Raw genomic sequence first — 20152 nt, forward strand, 5'->3', positions numbered from 1 at the left:
CATTAAATACAGTGGAAAGAGCAGAATACATGATAGCAGCATAATACATGAAATAGTGCATTAAATACAGTGGAAAGAGCAGAATACATGATAGCAGCATAATACATGAGCTAGTACATTAAATACAGTGGAAAGAGCAGAATACATGATAGCAGCATAATACATAATACATGAAATACATGAAATAGTGCATTAAATACAGTGGAAAGAGCAGAATACATGATAGCAGCATAATACATGAAATAGTGCATTAAATACAGTGGAAAGAGCAGAATACATGATAGCAGCATAATACATGAAATAGTGCATTAAATACAGTGGAAAGAGCAGAATACATGATAGCAGCATAATACATGAAATAGTGCATTAAATACAGTGGAAAGAGCAGAATACATGATAGCAGCATAATACATGAAATAGTAACAGCACAGTAGCTAATAGCAGATATCAGGCTTAAAGAGTATGCAGAGCAAGAGAGAACAGATGGGTCTTGACAGTTGATTTAAAGTGAGCGACGGTGGAGCTTCACGCACCAAAGCTGGGAGAGAGTTCGAGAGTCGGAACCATGAAGCTAAATAAGCGTTATCCAAGTGTCGTGCACTTTTGCTTGGGGAGAACAAGCAGGCGGGAGTCGGAGGACCTCAGCTTGCGGGGCAGGGACATAGCGGGTCAGCAGGTTGAGGAGGTACTCGGGACCTGTGTGATGAAGGGCATTGTAGGTGAGCAGGAGAGTTGTGAACATAATCCTGAACTTTACAGGTAGGGCAGTGCAGCAGGGCAAGGGGGTTGGGGTTGGGGGTTGGGGTTGGGTTGGGGGTTGGGGGTTGGGTTGGGGGGGGTGGGGTGGGGTTGGGGTTGGGTTCGGGGGGTGGGGGGGCCAGTTTCTGCGAGTTTGCTGGACTCGTTGCGGAAAACTGACGTTATTGAATGTTCCAGTTACTGGGATTTTGTTTGTGGTTCAAGGTATTCCTTTTCTTTTTCTTTTTTTTTTTAATTTATTTATTTGAAAAACAAATGCAAGCAGCTTTTCAGATTTTCCATGAAACTGACCCAGGACATTTTAATTAGAGAGCTATTAAACTCGAGAGGATTTAAAAAATGCAACGCACCGGTAACAAGCACTTTACTCAACACAGCCAAACAAACACGTGAAAACACACTGTCACTGTGTGTGTGTGTGTGTGTGTGTGTGTGTGTGTGTGTGTGTGTGTGTGTGTGTGTGTGTGCGTGGGTGCGTGTGTGCGTGCGTGTGTATCCACAATATTGGGCAGTTATTTCTACTAATAATTAGTAGTGTTATAGTGATTTTTTTTTAATTTAATTTTTTTATTTCACCTCAGTACATTCTTGTATATCCTCTATTTAGTACAAATGCGTTTCCGTTACCACTTGAGGGCGCTAAAACCCTTAACTCCAGGCCAGTCTCCACCTCTGAGCTCTTAGTCAAGTTATTTTAATAAGGGAGTTTTATAAGCGAATGAAAGGACTTGAAGGTGCAGACAATACAGCACGTAATATTTGAACATGAATCACAGCATATTGTTCATCAGTGGAAGGTCATCTGGGTCAAAAAAAACGCGTTGTGCCTTCCACACGTTATTGAACAAAAAAGAGAGCATTCAAATACATCACTCTCTCGTCATAAGAACATAAGAACATAAGAAAGTTTGCAAACGAGAGGAGGCCATTCGGCCCATCTTGCTCGTTTGGTTGTTAGTAGCTTATTGATCCCAAAATCTCATCAAGCAGCTTCTTGAAGGATCCCAGGGTGTCAGCTTCAACAACATTACTGGGGAGTTGATTCCAGACCCTCACAATTCTCTGTGTAAAAAAGTGTCTCCTATTTTCTGTTCTGAATGCCCCTTTTTCTAAACTCCATTTGTGACCCCTGGTCCTTGTTTCTTTTTTCAGGCTGAAAAAGTCCCTTGGGTCGACACTGTCAATACCTTTTAGAATTTTGAATGCTTGAATTAGGTCGCCACGTAGTCTTCTTTGTTCAAGACTGAACAGATTCAATTCTTTTAGCCTGTCTGCATATGACATGCCTTTTAAGCCCGGAATAATTCTGGTCGCTCTTCTTTGCACTCTTTCAAGAGCAGCAATATCTTTTTTATAGCGAGGTGACCAGAACTGAACACAATATTGAAGATGAGGTCTTACTAGTGCATTGTACAGTTTTAACATTACTTCCCTTGATTTAAATTCAACACTTTTCACAATGTATCCGAGCATCTTGTTAGCCTTTTTTATAGCTTCCCCACATTGTCTAGATGAAGACATTTCTGAGTCAACAAAAACTCCTAGGTCTTTTTCATAGATTCCTTCTCCAATTTCAATATCTCCCATATGATATTTATAATGTACATTTTTATTTCCTGCGTGCAGTACCTTACACTTTTCTCTATTAAATGTCATTTGCCATGTGTCTGCCCAGTTCTGAATCTTGTCTAGATCATTTTGAATGACCTTTGCTGCTGCAACAGTGTTTGCCACTCCTCCTACTTTTGTGTCGTCTGCAAATTTAACAAGTTTGCTTACTATACCAGAATCTAAATCATTAATGTAGATTAGGAATAGCAGAGGACCTAATACTGATCCCTGTGGTACACCGCTGGTTACCACACTCCATTCTGAGGTTTTTCCTCTAATCAGTACTTTCTGTTTTCTACATGTTAACCACTCCCTAATCCATGTACATGTGTTTCCTTGAATCCCAACTGCGTTCAGTTTGAGAATTAATCTTTTGTGCGGGACTTTGTCAAAAGCTTTCTGGAAATCTAAATAAACCATGTCATATGCTTTGCAATTATCTATTATCGATGTTGCATCCTCAAAAAAATCAAGCAAGTTAGTTAGACACGATCTCTCTTTCCTAAAACCATGTTGACTTTCTCCCAGGACCCTATTACCATATAGGTAATTTTCCATTTTGGATCTTATTATAGTTTCCATAAGTTTGCATATAATAGAAGTCAGGCTTACTGGTCTGTAGTTACCTGGTTCAGTTTTGTTTCCCTTTTTGTGGATCGGTATTACGTTTGCAATTTTCCAGTCTGTCGGTACCACCCCTGTGTCAAGAGACTGCTGCATGATCTTGGTTAGCGGTTTGTAAATTACTTCTTTCATTTCTTTCAGTACTACTGGGAGGATCTCATCCGGCCCAGGGGATTTGTTTATTTTAAGAGCTCCTAGTCCCTTTAACACTTCTGCCTCAGTTATGCTAAAGTTATTTAAAACTGGATAGGAACTGGATGACATGTGGGGCATGTTGTCAGTATCTTCCTTTGTAAAAACTTGTGAAAAGTAATCATTTAATATATTTGCTATTTTTTTTTCTTCATCTACGATTTTGCCATTTGTATCTCTTAAACATTTAATCTCCTCTTTGAATGTTCTCTTGCTGTTGTAATATTGGAAAAACATTTTGGAATTGGTTTTAGCTCCCTTAGCAATGTTCATTCCTATTTCTCTCTTGGCCTTTCTAACTTCCTTTTTGACTTTCGTTTGCAGTTCTGTGTACTCTTTCTGTGTACTTTCTTTTCATTCCCTTTTTAATGCTCTGTAAAGTGCCTTTTTTCGCTGAATATTTTTTTTAATTGATCTATTAAACCATTTTGGCAATTTAGTTTTACATTTAGATTTGTCTACTTTAGGGATATAATTGTTTTGCGCCTCTAGTACTACATTTTTGAAGAACAACCATCCTTCTTCTGTGGGTGTTTTCTCTATTTTACTCCAATCTACTTCTGTTAGTCTCTGTTTCATACCTTCATAGTTTGCTTTTCTAAAATTGTAAACCTTAACTTTAGTCATTTCTTTTGGGGTTTTAAAAAACACTTCAAATGAGACCATGTTGTGGTCTGAGTTTGCCAGTGGTTCTCTGACCTCTGTTTTAGTTATTCTAGCTTCGTTATTTGAAAAGACTAAATCAAGGCATGCCTCCCCTCTAGTGGGTGCCTTCACAAATTGTGTTAGGAAGCAGTCATTTGTCATTTCCACCATTTCTATTTCATCCTTCGCGCTACCCACCGGGTTTTCCCATTTTATTTGGGGGAAGTTGAAATCCCCCATTAGTATGGCTTCTCCTTTGCTACACACATTTCTAATGTCATTGTATAACAGATTATTGTGCTCACCGTCTGAATCTGGCGGTCTATAGCATGCTCCTATTATTATGCCTTTTGAATTTTTGTCCGTTATTCTGACCCATATTGATTCGGTTTTATTTTCTTTGTCCAAGTTTAACACCTGGGCTTCAAGACTGTTTCTTATGTATAGCGCTACCCCTCCTCCTCTTCTGTCCTGCCTGTCTTTCCTATACAGTGTATACCCACAAATATTAAATTCGTCCCCATCACTCTCAGACAACCATGTTTCTGTAACACCTATCACATCATAGTTACCTGTTAGTGCAGTAGCTTCAAGTTCTAGAATTTTGTTTCTGATACTTCTAGCATTTAGATAAATACATTTAATGGTTGTCTTACCTGAGTTGTTGTCCTTGTCATTTCACTGTTCTATAATTTATGAATTTAATACAATTGCGGTTAAAAAAAAATAAAAAATCAACATATTTGTCGAGCTCTTGAGATGATGTATCTCAACATCTCGACATAATGGTTTGAAATGTCGAGATCTTGTGATCATTTATCTCGTGATCTCGACAGTACATTTTCTATGTATTTGTTTAGTCAGTCAACGTTGTAATAGCATGTGGTCAGCAAATGGTCTTGTCCTGTACATCTATTACTGTGAAGGGACCCTTCACAAATTCACTGTGTACACCTTTTTTTTTTTTTTGATGCAGAAGTCAGCTTGCATAATAAAGAGAGGGCAGAGTAAAATGTCACTGAATATCTAAAAGTGGGTTTCATGAAGACCACTATTCTTCAAAAAGTTCATTGTGCAAACTGGGGGTTCCAGCACAGATCACTTCCTGCTAGCACCTGTTCACTTCGGAGAAATCTGATTCAATCGAGGCTGTTGACCTTTTCAGCCTTATCAAGTCATACGTGTAATGTTAGTGCTGTTATATGAACCCGTGGTTCCTGGCTTCCTGCCTCAGTAGATAAGTTGAATATGTTCGCTGGGGAACCGCTCTCAAGAGATGAGCAGAGTCTGATGCGAAGTTGAAGAAAGAAAGATGGAGTCTTACCTGAGCTTTTACCTGCTGAGTTTCCTGGCTTTGACCAAGACTGCGCACACTGGTAAGCATGATCTTTCTGGAACATAGTCCAGCTTTTCAATTGAACTACTTTTAAATAATAAACCATAAAGAATACCTGAACAAGAAGAGCAAGCGAAGAACTGCAAAGAAGCGCAACAAAACGTTTGTCTGTCCTACTTCATGTCTAACGGTTTTACCTTAGGGTGTTTTATACTAGTTGAATTGTCTTCATTTCTCTGAATTTGAGGTTTGTGGTTCATACAATTTTGTCCTCAGTTTGACATGTATAACGTTACTACCTCAGTAAGTGCTGATGATAAGAGCACTAGAGTATAATGCAGGTTTAAAATGAATATTCAGATTTAAAAATAAATAATAATAATAATGTACGTGCATTCGTGGATTATGAAGGACTATCAAATTAGAAGTCAAATTCAGTTCAGTGTTTGTGTATGTGTGTGTGTGTGTGTGTGTGTGTGTGTGTCTATATATATATATATATATATATATATATATATATATATATATATATATATATATATATATATATATATATATATATATATATGCACTGGCTAGTTTGGTTGTGAATGCTAAAACGCTAATGTACTGAGCTTCTTTCAAAATTGAAAACTTGACAAGTGGTAATGTTTCAATACTAGAAAGTTGTTTTTACTCTGTCTATCTATCTATCTATCTATCTATCTATCTATCTATCTATCTATCTATCTATCTATTGTAAAGGTGAATCTGGTACATTCTCTCATTAAGAGTTTACCATGGACATTTAATATAGAAAAGTGTAAGGTAATTATAAATATGTTTTGGGAAACTGAAATTGAAGTAGGAATCTATGAAGAAGACCTAGGAGTTTTTGTTGACTCAGAAATGTCTTCATCTAGACAATGTGGGGAAGCTATAAAAAAGGCTAACAAAATGCTTGGATATATAGGGAAAAGTGTGGAATTTAAATCAAGGGAAGTAATGTTAAAACTTTACAATGCATTAGTAAGACCTCATCTAGAATATTTTATTTAATATAGGGTTTAAAAGGCATGTCATATGCAGACAGACTAAAATAATTGAATCTGTTCAGTCTTGAACAAAGAAGACTGTAAATACAGTATAATAGTAAATCTCGAAAAACTACTCACTTCTAAATCTTTTGTTGTCATTTTTGTATTACTTTAGTATAAATACATGTTAATTTGGATTCATATGTTGTTTTTTTCTGGCTTTATGTGAACGATAAGACACACATTTGCCCATTTTCCCATTGGAAATAGTGATATTTTGAAATATCACTGTCCTGGTCACAAAAGCAAAGTTTGTGGGGAATAATAGCCATTTTCTATACTTTTGAGGCATAAGCAATTAGGAAATAACACTTACTACCCAGGAACAAAAAAAAAAAAAAAAAATTTTTACACGGTGTAATAAACACTCGCATTTTCTTGTCCATCCCCAGTTGAACAGACACCTTCGTTTGTGCGGGTGAAGGCTGGACAGTCCGCCACAATCACCTGCATCGGAGATTTAGAGGACTTTGATGGGGTGTATCTGAAAAGGAGATTTGTCGAGAAAGAGTACGTGCTTTACGTCCACAAGTCAGGCAAAATGACAATAGGCAAGAACTACACTGACCGCATGAAGACTGAAGGGGATGTAAAGAAGTGCACCATAACAATCAGCAATCTGACGGAGAGCGACTCAGACGGGTATTTCTGTGAATTTGGTAAACTTGTTATGGAAACTGGGCAAGTACTCAATATTACAGCTTCTGGGACTTTGATTCTGGTTCAAGGTAGGTACATACCCTTTCAAAAGTTGTCCTTAAACATGCAGACATAATGTACTCCTGCAGAGTGACTCTACAGCACAGCAGCAAACATTCATGGAATTGTATCTCTGCAGTGAAATCTACACGGCCCACACACAGGCGCTCTTGCATGCACCCACACGAACACTGACTCCATGTAGCACACCCACGAGCACAAACTGCAGATTAAGAGTGTGTTTGCAGGCTGCTGGGAAACACATTGAAGAGCTGTTCTGAATAGTCTTGTGTACTGAATAGATATTGCAGTATGTATATCTACGTCTATATTCTCGCGTGCATACAGTTATTTTTGTAAACGTTTGGATTCTTTAGAGGAGGTGAAGAAAGTGACGTGTCCTCTTGTAGATCCGAATCCTCCCAGTTCTAGTCTGCAGCTGACTCCAACCCTGATGATTGTCACCTCGCTGGCCGCAGTCTGTGTCCTCATGCTCTGTATTGTTGCCCTGATAATATGGCAGCTCCCAAATGTAAGTATGTTCCCAAGACGCCTGTGTGCTAGTGAGGGATCAGGGGACATTTCAAATAGATTGTACTGTATAATACCTGATTTGGAACCCACTGGTAGTGTCTTTTATTGCTGAGAAACCACGGTTGTGTATAGCATCTTCTCTGTTCTATCTGGTAGGTAACTGTGTGCCTCATGTTTCAGATTAAGAAGTGGTTTGCCAAACAGAGATCACAACAAGCAACGCATGACACAGTCTATGAAGAGATGGCCAAGTCGCGGTACAGCCCTTAGAGGATTGAGCATGGAGGAGTGTTTGCCTTATATACTGTTCAGTAAAAAGCATTGTACATACCATGTTTAGTGTGCGATACATAAGACCAAATGTCATTCTAGCATTAATTACATCATTTAGGAGTAGGAATTAGAGTAGGACAGGTATTATTTTATAGTGTCACCAATGTCTGCCCAGGGACTATCAGTGGAAATTAGCCAATCAGCAGCATTGAAAATACAATGCATCTTGTGTTATGTAAATTGTACATGCCCCTGACAAACAAATAAATAAAAAAATAAATAAGAACCCTTTAGCACAAGGACAGAAAGGGCCTTAAGACAAAAATAAGTCTTAAGACAAAGTTTCAGGTGCAGTTTTATGAAAGGGGCTCTGCATTGGCATTTTATAAACAATGTCAAAGTGAGGACACTGTGTGTGTTCTGTCCTGTGCTCGGGCCTTTGCCTGCATTAGGTCGGGTTGTGTTAAGAGAATATCACAGTGTCGTGTTTTTTTTCAGCTGGCTTGATTCCGTCTGTGTTCTTGTTTGCGCCTGTGTAATAATCTTCTGCTGCTGCTGGTGCAGCGCTACAGGGCTGGGAGGTATCAGGGTGGGGTGTTGGGGATCAATGCAGAAAAGATTCTTCAGGTAGGACATTGTGTGTAAATATCTGACATCCTCTTGTGACTTTGATGGAAACCTAGATGAATAGAAAGAATACAACTTTCTATGCAGTGAAAGGGGAACGCGACTTCACTGCCAGGGCATCAGTGGCTCTAGCAGAACCATGCTGAACATATACCGTGCTATACCATGGTAAAAATGAAGTAGAGCATCACAGAGCCACAGAACAAGGCATTGTTAAGCATGGCAAAGCATGATATATAATGTATGCATTTGTTTTATTAAGGTGAGTGTAGCGTTTATTTCTTCTTTAATATTTGTAAATGTAAAAACAAAAACAATTGCGCTAAACCAAACTTGTGTACTTTGCATTGACTGATTCAATGAGTTCATGAAATGTCTGCTTTGCGTTTGATAGTTGCATACACTGTATGTGTGCTATACCACAAGCCACAACAGACATGTTTGGGTTTTTTTAGAAATAAAAAAATTATTTAACGAAAGGGTTTTTTTAAAAAAAAAATAAAAAAAAAAAAAAAAACGCCTGTTAAAAAAATAAAACATTAGCGTTTTAAAAAAAAAATAATAAAAAAAAAAAAAAACGCCTGTAAAATAAAATAAAATGTTCTTTTCACAATCTTTTAAAATGTCTCTTTTCTTTGAAGGTCATCATGTTTTTCTCTTTGTTGAACCTGGTTTCCGTTTTGCGCTGAACAGCGAGCGTGTGGTGTCCTTGTTATGTAACCTATTGTTTGTTTTTAAGCATCTTTGGTCCTCTGTACTGCTGCTCTTAAAATAGCCTTAAAAAAAAAAAAAAAAAACATTGTTCACAAAACTAGAACTCCTTTCATTGAATATATTTTTAAAATCCTGTTCATAAACCTAACGAGAACTGGAACACAAACCTAAAACCTTTTTCTTAAAAAAAAAACAATCTTTAGATGAATCATTTTGTGACCCAATGCCCAGTCTTTCTCCTGCATGTTGATGTCATGCTTTTTCTAATGTTCTTGCTAACACCGTCTGCTCTGTGTTTCTGTTCTGTGTTTTACTGGAAATTGAGGTAGATGATTAATACAGAACAATAGACACGTGTGTCTTAGTCTCCGGTAAAAGCAACCTACTCAATTTCAAATTTTTACGCTCTGGAAATTTTTCATAAAATGTAAACAAGCACAGCTAGACATCACAAAAGAGGCTAGTGCTGCTGGCAAAAGTGTTTTTAAAAATGACAACAGTGGATTCTACATACAATCAGCAGGCAGTGTGAGAAAAAGGAGACTAATACCCACAGGAGGAGACATTTTCATTTCCACTTATTTATATACCATACGGAACAAACTAGTGAATATATATTAGGGCAGTCAACCGTTTAAAAAAATGAATAGAGATTAAAATGTTAATCTTGGTTTTAATCGCGTATTTAATTGATACAATTACTACATTTATCTCATCCAAGATTGTTTTATTGCTGATGGCTTATCTCTAATATTAGGTACAATTAGATCTAAAAATTAGCGCATAAATTAACTATGTAATGATGTAAAATAGAGTAGGTTCTAACAAAATATTATTATTTTTATTATTATTATTATTATTATTATTATTATTATTATTATTATTATTATTATTCATCCAAAAAACAACCCAGCATAAAAAACAAAACAAAGCATTCATTGAGTATTGGTTATATTCTCCTTAATTTTAAGAACTATACTATATCATACTTTTAGTACTTTGATCCATAATGCAGTTTTATGACTAACTTTCTTTGCAAATGCTGACTCACTCATTGCTCCAGGGAACAAATTATGGTATGCTAAGAGGGTCAAAACAGAGAAGTGCGCTTAACACTCGTTAAAAAAAAAAAACAATGTCCAAAGAAATTAAGGTGTTAATCTCAGAATTTAATTAATTGACAGTCCTCTGGACTTAAAAAATAATTGGCAATGGCTAAATTTATTTAAAAAAAAAAGTAATACACCATACACCATGCATCCACTCACGCACACATCATACACCATGCATCCACTCACGCACACACCATACACCATGCATCCACCCACGCACACACCATACACCATGCATCCACCCACGCACACACCATACACCATGCATCCACCCACGCACACACCATACACCATGCATCCAACCACGCACACACCATACACCATGCATCCACCCACGCACACACCATACACCATGCATCCACCCAGGCACACACCATACACCATGCATCCACCCAGGCACACACCATACACCATGCATCCACCCAGGCACACACCATACACCATGCATCCACCCAGGCACACACCATACACCATGCATCCACCCAGGCACACACCATACACCATGCATCCACCCAGGCACACACCATACACCATGCATCCACCCAGGCACACACCATACACCATGCATCCACCCAGGCACACACCATACACCATGCATCCACCCACGCACACACCATACACCATGCATCCACCCACGCACACACCATACACCATGCATCCACCCAGGCACACACCATACACCATGCATCCACCCACGCACACACCATACACCATGCATCTATCCACGCACACACCATACACCATGCATCTATCCACGCACACACCACCCGCACAGTGTACAAAAACAATCGTGGCTGCTAGCCCCTTGCAAAAGTAAACATTTTTAATTTTCAGATCTACTGTGTTGTAATTGAAAAATAAATATAAAAAATGGAATCAGAACTTCAGAAGAAAAGAGGAGACCAATGTCAACGCTAGCTGATATAATAATAAAGATTTGAAAATCCTAAGTCTGTGGTTGGGTTGGAGGGATTCTGGTGCAATTCATAACTGCATGACAGACCGATCTCTTTAAGCACATTGCTAACTTTTCACTAAAGAATTGACAACTGCTAAAACCTGAAGTCTGCCTCCTTGAACCACAATTTCTAAACTACTTACAGAACAGAAAATGCATTTACAGCCACCTGAACTAACCAGCCAGTAAACCCCCTCTTTTTCTAAACCAGCAAATGAAGGCGGCACCTGTTAAACAAGTGAGGGTCCCCCTGTGGTTCATCTGGTAAAGGCAGGAATGTGTTGTCTGCCAGGTGAGCCATACAGTCTGGGGAGTGTAGATTCGCATCCTGGCTGTGCAAAGTTGATTTCTCAAGGGATTTGACAGCAATGGCTCTGGAGTTCCCAGTGGTTAGGGAGGAAGATCGTCAGAGACTGAATCACCTACTAACCAGACGCCCGGTGGATTTAGAGGTATTTATTAGGGGACTGTAGGGATCAACACAGGCTACACCTATAACACTGGAGCCCATCTTTATCTACTAAACCAGCCCAGATGACGTGGGAACAAGGGAAGCTTACTAAGCCATTGGCATTGTGTGCACTCATTTGCAGACATCAAAACTATTTGTTTCCTTAGAGGACTTTGAGTATCCACAGGTGGGAAATCTTAGCAACAGCATTAGTTTAGCAGAGATGATTGGCACGTCTTTCATGGTAGCCAGGAGCCCTGTGTCTGGTTTTTGTGTGTGTAAAATTGTGACACCATGAATTAGATTCCCTTAGGGTTACTGAGCCATGTGTTCAAGTTTCAGTTCATAGGTCCTAAGATGTGGTGCTGGTTTGGTTTTGCAGCTGTGCTTGCACTCTGAACACGGGCATGTTTACAGAAAACCGCAGTATTTGGGGCAGTATTTTCAAAGCGTTTCCTCCAATCTTTATTAACGTTGTCAAATGCGAAATAAACAGTTGGTGGGTGCCATGATTTCAACAGGGGATTTGTTTCAGTGGTCTCGCTGCCCAGCAACAGAACCTCTGCTGATTCAAGCACAAGGAGGGTTTAGACCAAAGCAGCCTTGATGTGAAAGAGCAACTCGCTTCAAATATATGCAAGTACACAATTGTATGAGAAAAGGGTTAGGGACAGGTTTAGAGTTAAGGTTAGGGTTAGGGTTATATCGTGCACAAAGACTTGCACATTAAGTACACATAAGTACACATATTTATTAACTACTATGTAAATACACAGTAATTAGAGGCACCTAATGTAAAGTGTTACCCTTAGGATTTCCAACACAGCTCAAAGCAAGCTCTAAGACAAGTGAAGCGATTTAGATATTATAACAGTTGAATGCATGCGCTACAGAACCACAGAGCACTCAATCAGATACCATGACATATTAAATGTAAAAGGAAAAACGCAGGCTGCTTCAGTTGCAAAGCGGAAATATTGTCTTGTGTTGCTCTTTCATGTGAAACCACAATGCCAGCAATAGCCTGCTCGCCCTCTGCTCTGTCCTACATACCACGCTGATGATGTCACAAACTAGGTCAGCTGTTTACTGACATACTTCATATTATTTTGTGCTCTGTGTTTAATTTAGTTTTTTTTTTGCTTTAGTAAGCAGATAATTTGTTGTGGCATACTTGTGCAATACAGAGCGTTCAAATACAAAAGTAGCGGCCTCATCTTATTGGTGCATAACTTCTGTTTGAGTGTCTATGCAGTTCTGTAGAGCAGTACCCAAGCACAATGGAAAACTGCCTTTCACACCTACAGACTGCACTACAATTGGCAAACAAGTGTTTAAAAAGGAACTTGCATTAATGTTCATGTATGTTGATATATTGCAACATTTTCATAATACAAAAGACACTGTCAAAAAGAACCCCATAAGAGTAACAAATGAACAGTACTGTGTTGTGTTTCTGTATTTTTTTTTTCCCCATAGAGAACTGTTTTTCTCTGTGGTATAGCACAGCCGCCTTCATCATCATCACCAGTGACTCACACAAGATATATAAACCATAATTCACATGTAAGCGAGATTAGTTAAGAGGTTATTTCTTTAACAAATAGGTAAAGTCGCGGCTTGACAAGTATAAGATTTCCACTGCGATTCCCTGATGTCAGTTTAAGAAACCCTGCTTTCATGAGATCCCAGGGGCTTTATATAGAATTGCTGCTGGGTGTGTGAAGCAATCTGCCTGAGTAATCTCCTTTTTTTTTTTTTTACAGTAAACCCATGATGACAAGCAAAGTTACCAAAACACTGTGAAACAGGATGCCTTTAAATGTCAGCCATCCTTTTGACATCAGCAGATAATTAACATAGCTACAGTTCGAAAACAATAACAGCCCTGGGACTGAACATAAAGCAGCAGTACCCGTTAGATGTAGAGTACTGTAAGGTAAGCCTCTGCACAGTGCAACTGTGCTTCACCACTAAAGCCCAAAGTGGATTATAAAAAGTGGCAAGAGTTCTCCCTCTGAGGTTAATCCACTTCTATCTGCTTTGAAATAGACTCGATCCGAGCAGAGGCTTATCACGTGCCATCATGCGCGCCTCATTGTATACTTACTGAGTTACTAACTCAGAAGCTCATCAGGGCAGACATCAGTTGTTTTTAGTCATTTAAAAATGTCCAGTGCTTGAATGCTGTATCGTAGATTAAGAATATTTAACCCTTTGTTTCCCCCTGTATTGAGGCCCCTGATAAGACTAGCTTGTGCATCATGGGAAGGCTGTACTAATGTTTTGCTTGCCTGCACTGTTGTGGTTTTCAAAGGGCAGCGGAAAACCTATTTATATTTGTCACGTCTGCCCCTCTTTACATTGAAACTAGATTTACATCACAACTATGAAATGTTTCAAAAACGTTACCTTATGTAAAGCAATTCTTTGAAAAATGAGAATAGACTTCTTCGATAAAAAAGTGCTTGTGTTGTTACCCTGTTCTATAACAGCATTCAATCACACTATCTCAGGGAGAGCTACAGAGTCTTTATTCCAACTGGAAAGTGTCCCATAGATTGTCTTGTGATTAAGGGTGGTGATATATGATTACAATTCACATACCCTGGCTGACCTAAATCCTCCCCTTCTGGACAGTGCTTGGGCAATTGTGCACTGCCCCCTGGGAGCTCCTGTCCACAGTTGGCAGTAGAATAGCCTGGACTTGAACCAGCAACCTCCAGGTTATGGGGTGCATCCTGCACTCCACGTAGAGCACCTTTACCGGATGCGCCACTCGGGAGCCTCCTATAATTAACAGAGTTTGATAGTTATCTTAACTCTTTCAGTCGTGGCGGGACCTGCCTTAGTGCCAAATGCTAACTCATGCTGTCAGAAATCACATTGGAATCTCAGGAGCCTCCTAGGTTTTAGTCTGAGGTTGTGCAGAAATATATGCAACAAAACACTGTCCTGTTCTCATGCATACTCAGTAATAGGAGTTCCTATTGCTAGCTGGCACTGCTGCAAAATGTATTTTTTAGCAAATCTAGCCACACTCCATCGCTTTGATCTGGTGCCTCCAAAATACAGTGAAACCAGACAAACAAAACAAGTGCACTTTGAAAGTAACTTTTTGAGAGCTGCAGGAAACAATTATTTTATTATACAGATTGAGCTCTCCACTATCCACAGGTGAGGCTTTATCGGGGCTGAAGAAACAGCTGATCTCCACAGAGGCCAAGGAAAGCAGGAACACAACATGAGCAGCTGTGTCTTCAATTCTTCCACTCGGTACGTTAGCCCAATCCACACCAGTGACCCTGCTTGCTTTGGAGGAGAGCTTTTCACTCCATTTATTTTGTATTGTTGCATTGATTCCATGTTTACTATTTGTTTTATAGTATAACCCAATTTCCACTGCCTAACCTAATTCTCACTTCTGCAAGGGGCTTGAGAGCTCAGGGTTACAGAGGTATGAAACCAATACCTTTCTGACTCCTAAGTGAAGCGAGCCCCTGCAATAAACTGCTGCCCTGCTGCACAGTGCAACGCTGCTTCGCTACCATTCCTACTTGCATGCATGCATCACCTCAAGCCTGCTTCCTTAAGCCGAAACCGCTCACAGTACGAGATGAACAAACAGTATGCAAAAAAAACAATAAATAATAAAGCAATAACACTGGATACTATCCCTTTATCATTCTACTTTGACAGTGTGATAGAAATGCCTCCTGCATAATTATATTGATGTATCAGTCACAGCTTTAAACACCCAAGCTCAGTGAAGCCGTTCAAAAGTTTGTCTTTGGTTTGACAGCCGGCTTGACTAGCCCCTTCGGTGGCTGCTAGACAGTTTACCAGTATTTTTGTAGTTTCCCGATGCTTATACTATGCATTTATCATAGTTTACCCTGGTTTGTCATGTTTATTGATATGCTTTACCAGCTTTATTACACTTTGCTACGCGTTTACTATGGGAAACTTTTTTTTACAGAATAAAGGTCTCCTGCTATCACAATAATAAAGGCTTAATAATAACTGTGCTTTCAAATAATTGGTTGTAGCTGGAGTGTGCACATGAGCCATTTTGCTTTTAACTTTGTACAGTGCTCTGGGATGCCAGTGTGAAGGGCGCTGCATAAAAAACAATTAGTATTGTATTAAATACAAACGCCTGTATTGATTTCAAATAAGTTTCTTTTTATTTTTGTTAATCTCTTTTTTTGTACAGACCACATTGCTGCAGCTCTCTTTTTTATTACTGTGTGATAGATGGGCAGAGAACTCGCAGAACTCTTTTATGAGTAATGTATCAGATAGGCTTTGCAGCTGACTTGTGAGTTCTTTTCTGTGGAGAAGCAGAAATAAACAATGCATGCAAGCTGCCTGTGTGGTAAAAGGTGTTAGTTCTGTCCATAGTCAAGAGGAAGCAGACCTGCCTTGCCATATATGGGGTTTTGCTTTTAGTTTTTAAATATGAATTGTTCTTAGTTTCCATGCAGGATGTTACTGCCATGCCACTAGTTCACTATTATAGTCCAGTATATACAGCAGGTAAGTATGTATGTATGCATGTATTACTCGTTTGTTTGTGGGTGCAGAAGGGGTGTAGCTAGAGGCTCCAAGTCACTGTAGCAGCTGATTAGTTTGACGGGTAAGTTGCTTTGTCGTTTGAATCTTGTTTTACTCTTGCTATGGCATGTGCAATCATTCTGAGTAGTTCTGGGATTGGATTCTCCAGTACTGAGTTGTCACCGTTCTTCTCTAACCCTGCTGTGCTGGGACTGAGCAGCTCTCCTTGTTCCCTTAATAATGTAACAATGTGACCCCTGAGGAGTAGTTGGGGCTCACAGCACTGGTTCAGTGCCAGCACTTTGCAGTCTCCAAATTAAACCAGCCTTGCCCAGTGCTTCAGAATACCAATCCAGCGTTAGAGCATCTCCTGCCTAAGTCTACTCTAACAAAGACGCCAAGCAGCTCTCAGTATTAGGACAGTGTTAAGTGGGTCCCAAGAAACCATCTTGTTGTTCTCATTTAGGAAAGTTGGAGAAGAGTGGATTTGATTTGACCAACAGATACCCTGCCATGAGAAGCCACAGGCAGATTTTCTAAAGCAGTTTACAGCTGTGGAATACCCCCTGGATTTCTTGAGCCACCAACTCAGAGCCCCAGGTCAGTGATTGATGCAGTCCAGGAACCCTCCCCAGTGCTGTAAAAGACTGCAGTGAAATGCAGTGGCTTATCCCGGAGGGATTACAGGCTGCTATAATCAACCACGTTGATGCTTTTGTTAACCCTGAAATACCACGAAGGGTCTCTGGTTCCATCTTGATAAGTTTATTTCTAGTGAAATACTTCATACAAAAAAATTCAAAATTACAGCAACACAAATCAGACGTCTAAACTTTGACCAAGTTAGATGTGTCAAAAACCACTTCTGTCAAAGGTACATACTGCGGCTGTTTGTCTACCACTTAAAACAGGAGCAGAGTTCACATCGCTGTACATGGTACTGCGATCAACAATTAGAACTCATGCACTCGTTAACAGCATCAGCTGCAGTTATAATAGTGCCCTTTCATTTCAGGTTTTCCCTTTCAGTGCTTTCGGTTTAGAAAGCAAGCAAACTGTTAACCAGCTTCATCTGTTGGGTTAATAACTTGGGGTTTGTTGGGGTTAATCCAAAACATTAAACCTAATTTAAATTCAATTTGGGTGGTAAATAAAGCACTTTATTGGATAAAATCTCAACACCAGTGCACTTATTTATAGAGTTCTTCTACAAACCCTTCAACACACTGGAAGCTGTGTGCATGGTCCGAGTAGTCACGCCTTATCAGTTTCTCTTGCTGTCTCGATTCTCTAGTACCTTCGTTTCCCACTGGGAAACTCATCGCGGCAAATAAAGAAGTGCCATAATGAATGGATATGTTTATTTTTTCTACTTCGAAAGCATTTTTTTTTTTTTTTAAGTTTTGTTTTTTTTTAAATCTCCAGTTTAAACTTGAATGAGGATTTTGCAGAATTGCTTCCCCATCCATCGTTTCCTTCAGCTATATCCAGGCAGCGGCAGCTTCTGTCCTTCCTTTGCTTCGAAGAACGTGTAGGACAGTGTGATGGTGTCCACACGAGCTATCCTGGGGTCCTCGTCGAACTCGGGGTCGATGTAGAAGAACACGGGCATGTCCACTTCCTCGTTTGGGTTCAACCTCTGCTCTGCAAAGCAGAAGCACTGCGGAGGTAAAGGAGGCGCTCAAAGGAAATGAACAGGTATTACACACATGCTGTAAACACTTACGCCAACCCTAACCCTAACCCCAGGTAAAGCATTCCATTCAAGGATGTCTATGGGTTTGGCAAGACTTCAGGTTAATCTGTGGTCTTTGGTAGATGCTAGTACTGCCATAATGCATATGCATATGCTGCATCTATTTTGTATTACAACTCTACTGTGTACCAACTATATTAGGATCACAGTCTCTGTCAGTTTTGTATACTGTCTGCTTGTGTTGTTCACAGTGATGTGAACGCTAATACAGCGGACGCATGTGAAAGCTTCTGGTACTGGGACTACACTACTGGTCTAATTCCTGGTACATTGAACCTCACCAGTATGCGTATCCTTTCTGCACTGAAATCACTCTCAGCTCAGTTACCATTTCTGTACCTGCATTTTATTAAAGTACTGTCCAGCTTCAAAGGGGACCACGTTGTAGGTAGAGATTCCAATCACAGGTTTGTCGGTGGGATTTTTTGCTTTATAAAAGGCTAAAGCAGTTTTACCTGGGGCGACCTACGACAGAATAAAATTTCTATCACTACAGTGGCTAAAAACATAACACATTTCTATTAGAAAATACACCCAGAGAATAGATCTTTATATCTGCATAATTATTCTAGCAAATAATCCTCCCTGCTCTATAATGTGCATTGGCATTTGCAATCAGTAAGCTAAGTTCCACTGCAAGCCTGCGTGTACGTCTGCATTGAAGGTGATCTTGAGGATTCAGTCCTTGACAGGAGTCATGGACTCCACCTTTTCAGCATCGTGGCCCGCTACTGCAGTCCCACCGAGTCCTGAAGCCTGAACATTCAAATGAAAACAGATTCACAAAAAAACAAACCCAGTTCTGCCTATAACTTCACATCCTCTTATTAGAAGATACTGGTCCCGATTTATTTTGTTGGGGATAAAATGTTCCAGTCAGTCATTCTGAGAAAAAATACAATATTAAGGCACCAGTTACTGCTCTTTCTTATGACGCCACTAGGAGACAGTATTCACTAAACTTATAAAAAGTAAATCATTTTACTTAAAAGCTAATAAATAAAAACCTCAGTCAGGTCTAACAGAACTGAAAACATAACAAGAGTGCCGTGACCTTCCATGAATGCATTCCTCTTAGAATCTCAATTAAGGGCGGCCCATTTATCCTTCCTACATGCTCTTGAATTTCAAGGCAATCATCAGCGAACAAAGACGAGATCATTCTCAGCCAGGGCAGTGCCCAGCTCCAAGTGTGTGTGTAATCCCCTTTTCAACCTGCCTGGCAGTACAACCTATATAGAGGCACAGCTGCATAGGATATGCCAATCATCCCCATTCCGGCTGCTGTGATGTACGTCAGGACGGTCTTGTTCCTTTTCCTCCACTCCTCCTGCTGGCTCTCAGTGTGAGGGTTTCTACGGCTTTTCATTCCCCAGACCTGCATCCACAGCGGCTGGGAACGCGTTCTCTGAGAAAGGAGCTGCCCAGGAGTGCAGTGCAGCAGTGTTTTTTTTGCTGTTAAGTTCTGCATCCACTTGCTGCAGAGCTGACAAGGCACCGCTGTTAGAATCGCAGAGTTCTTTGCCCAGGACAAAGACTGGTGGAGGATGACAGACAGGTCCCTCCACAGCATGGTGACAGCCTGCTCTGTTCTGGTGCTTTACCAGTGAGGTTTCCAGGTCCTAGGAAACAAACCCACAAAATAAAAAAAACAAGCAGGAATGACATGCTCTCTGAACGGTCAAAACATTCCAGCGACTGCCCTTAAACAACTTTACCACTGTATTTTTGCAAGGTATTTTTTTACAGTTATACAATGCATTTACTTTAGTGTGCCACGATTTTTTTTAAATATGCGTTTACCATGAAACCTTGCTATAATTTACAATGCTTGCCTATGCTTTCACGATGATTACTCTGCAATACATTCTCCAAAATCTAATTAAATACACTTTCTTTATACAGCAGAGTAGCCTGAACGGTGTGGGGATCAATGCAGGGAGGCCGGATATCTTACTGTGCATTTAAAACGACATGGATTTCCAAACGGCGCCCTGCAGTAACTCTCATTTTTGCAATTAGATACACTGAAATAAACGTCGTTTTCACTGACTTCTGCCCGACTCGACTGCAAGTGCAATTCCACTTAGACGCAGCAAGCTCCTGCCGGCTGACACACACAAACCGGCCTCCGTGCCCGGCTGCTGTACTAGTCAGGCTGAAGTAATGAACACGTGTGCCTGCCACCTTATCGAACCACGTAATACCTGGGCTGACCTGTCTACAAT

At 39.9% G+C, this 20152-nt stretch overlaps 2 protein-coding genes across 3 annotated transcripts; one reads left to right on the forward strand and one right to left on the reverse strand.

The window, feature by feature from the left end:
- The first annotated feature begins 4943 nt into the window (after positions 1-4943).
- LOC121296445 lies at positions 4944-8828 on the forward strand. Of its 2 annotated transcripts, none has more exons than XM_041222030.1 (4): positions 4944-5207; positions 6636-6971; positions 7353-7474; positions 7657-8828. In XM_041222030.1, the coding sequence occupies exons 1-4, from the start codon at positions 5144-5146 to the stop codon at positions 7744-7746; spliced, it is 612 nt and encodes a 203-aa protein (XP_041077964.1). In that variant the 5' UTR covers positions 4944-5143; the 3' UTR covers positions 7747-8828. The 2 variants fall into 2 exon arrangements, with proteins under 2 accessions (XP_041077964.1, XP_041077963.1); XM_041222029.1 differs by having other exon boundaries at positions 4974-5207; positions 7320-7474.
- Positions 8829-15729: 6901 nt separating this feature from the next.
- On the reverse strand, positions 15730-19293 carry LOC121296263 (cytochrome c oxidase assembly protein COX11, mitochondrial-like). The gene is made up of 3 exons (XM_041221603.1): positions 19144-19293; positions 18264-18389; positions 15730-17828 (listed from the first exon to the last, which is right to left on the reverse strand). The coding sequence occupies exons 1-3, from the start codon at positions 19291-19293 to the stop codon at positions 17646-17648; spliced, it is 459 nt and encodes a 152-aa protein (XP_041077537.1). The 3' UTR covers positions 15730-17645.
- Between the last annotated feature and the right edge of the window lie 859 nt (positions 19294-20152).

Source organism: Polyodon spathula, chromosome 21, assembly GCF_017654505.1.
Source record: "Polyodon spathula isolate WHYD16114869_AA chromosome 21, ASM1765450v1, whole genome shotgun sequence".
Taxonomy (NCBI): Eukaryota; Metazoa; Chordata; class Actinopteri; order Acipenseriformes; family Polyodontidae; genus Polyodon; species Polyodon spathula.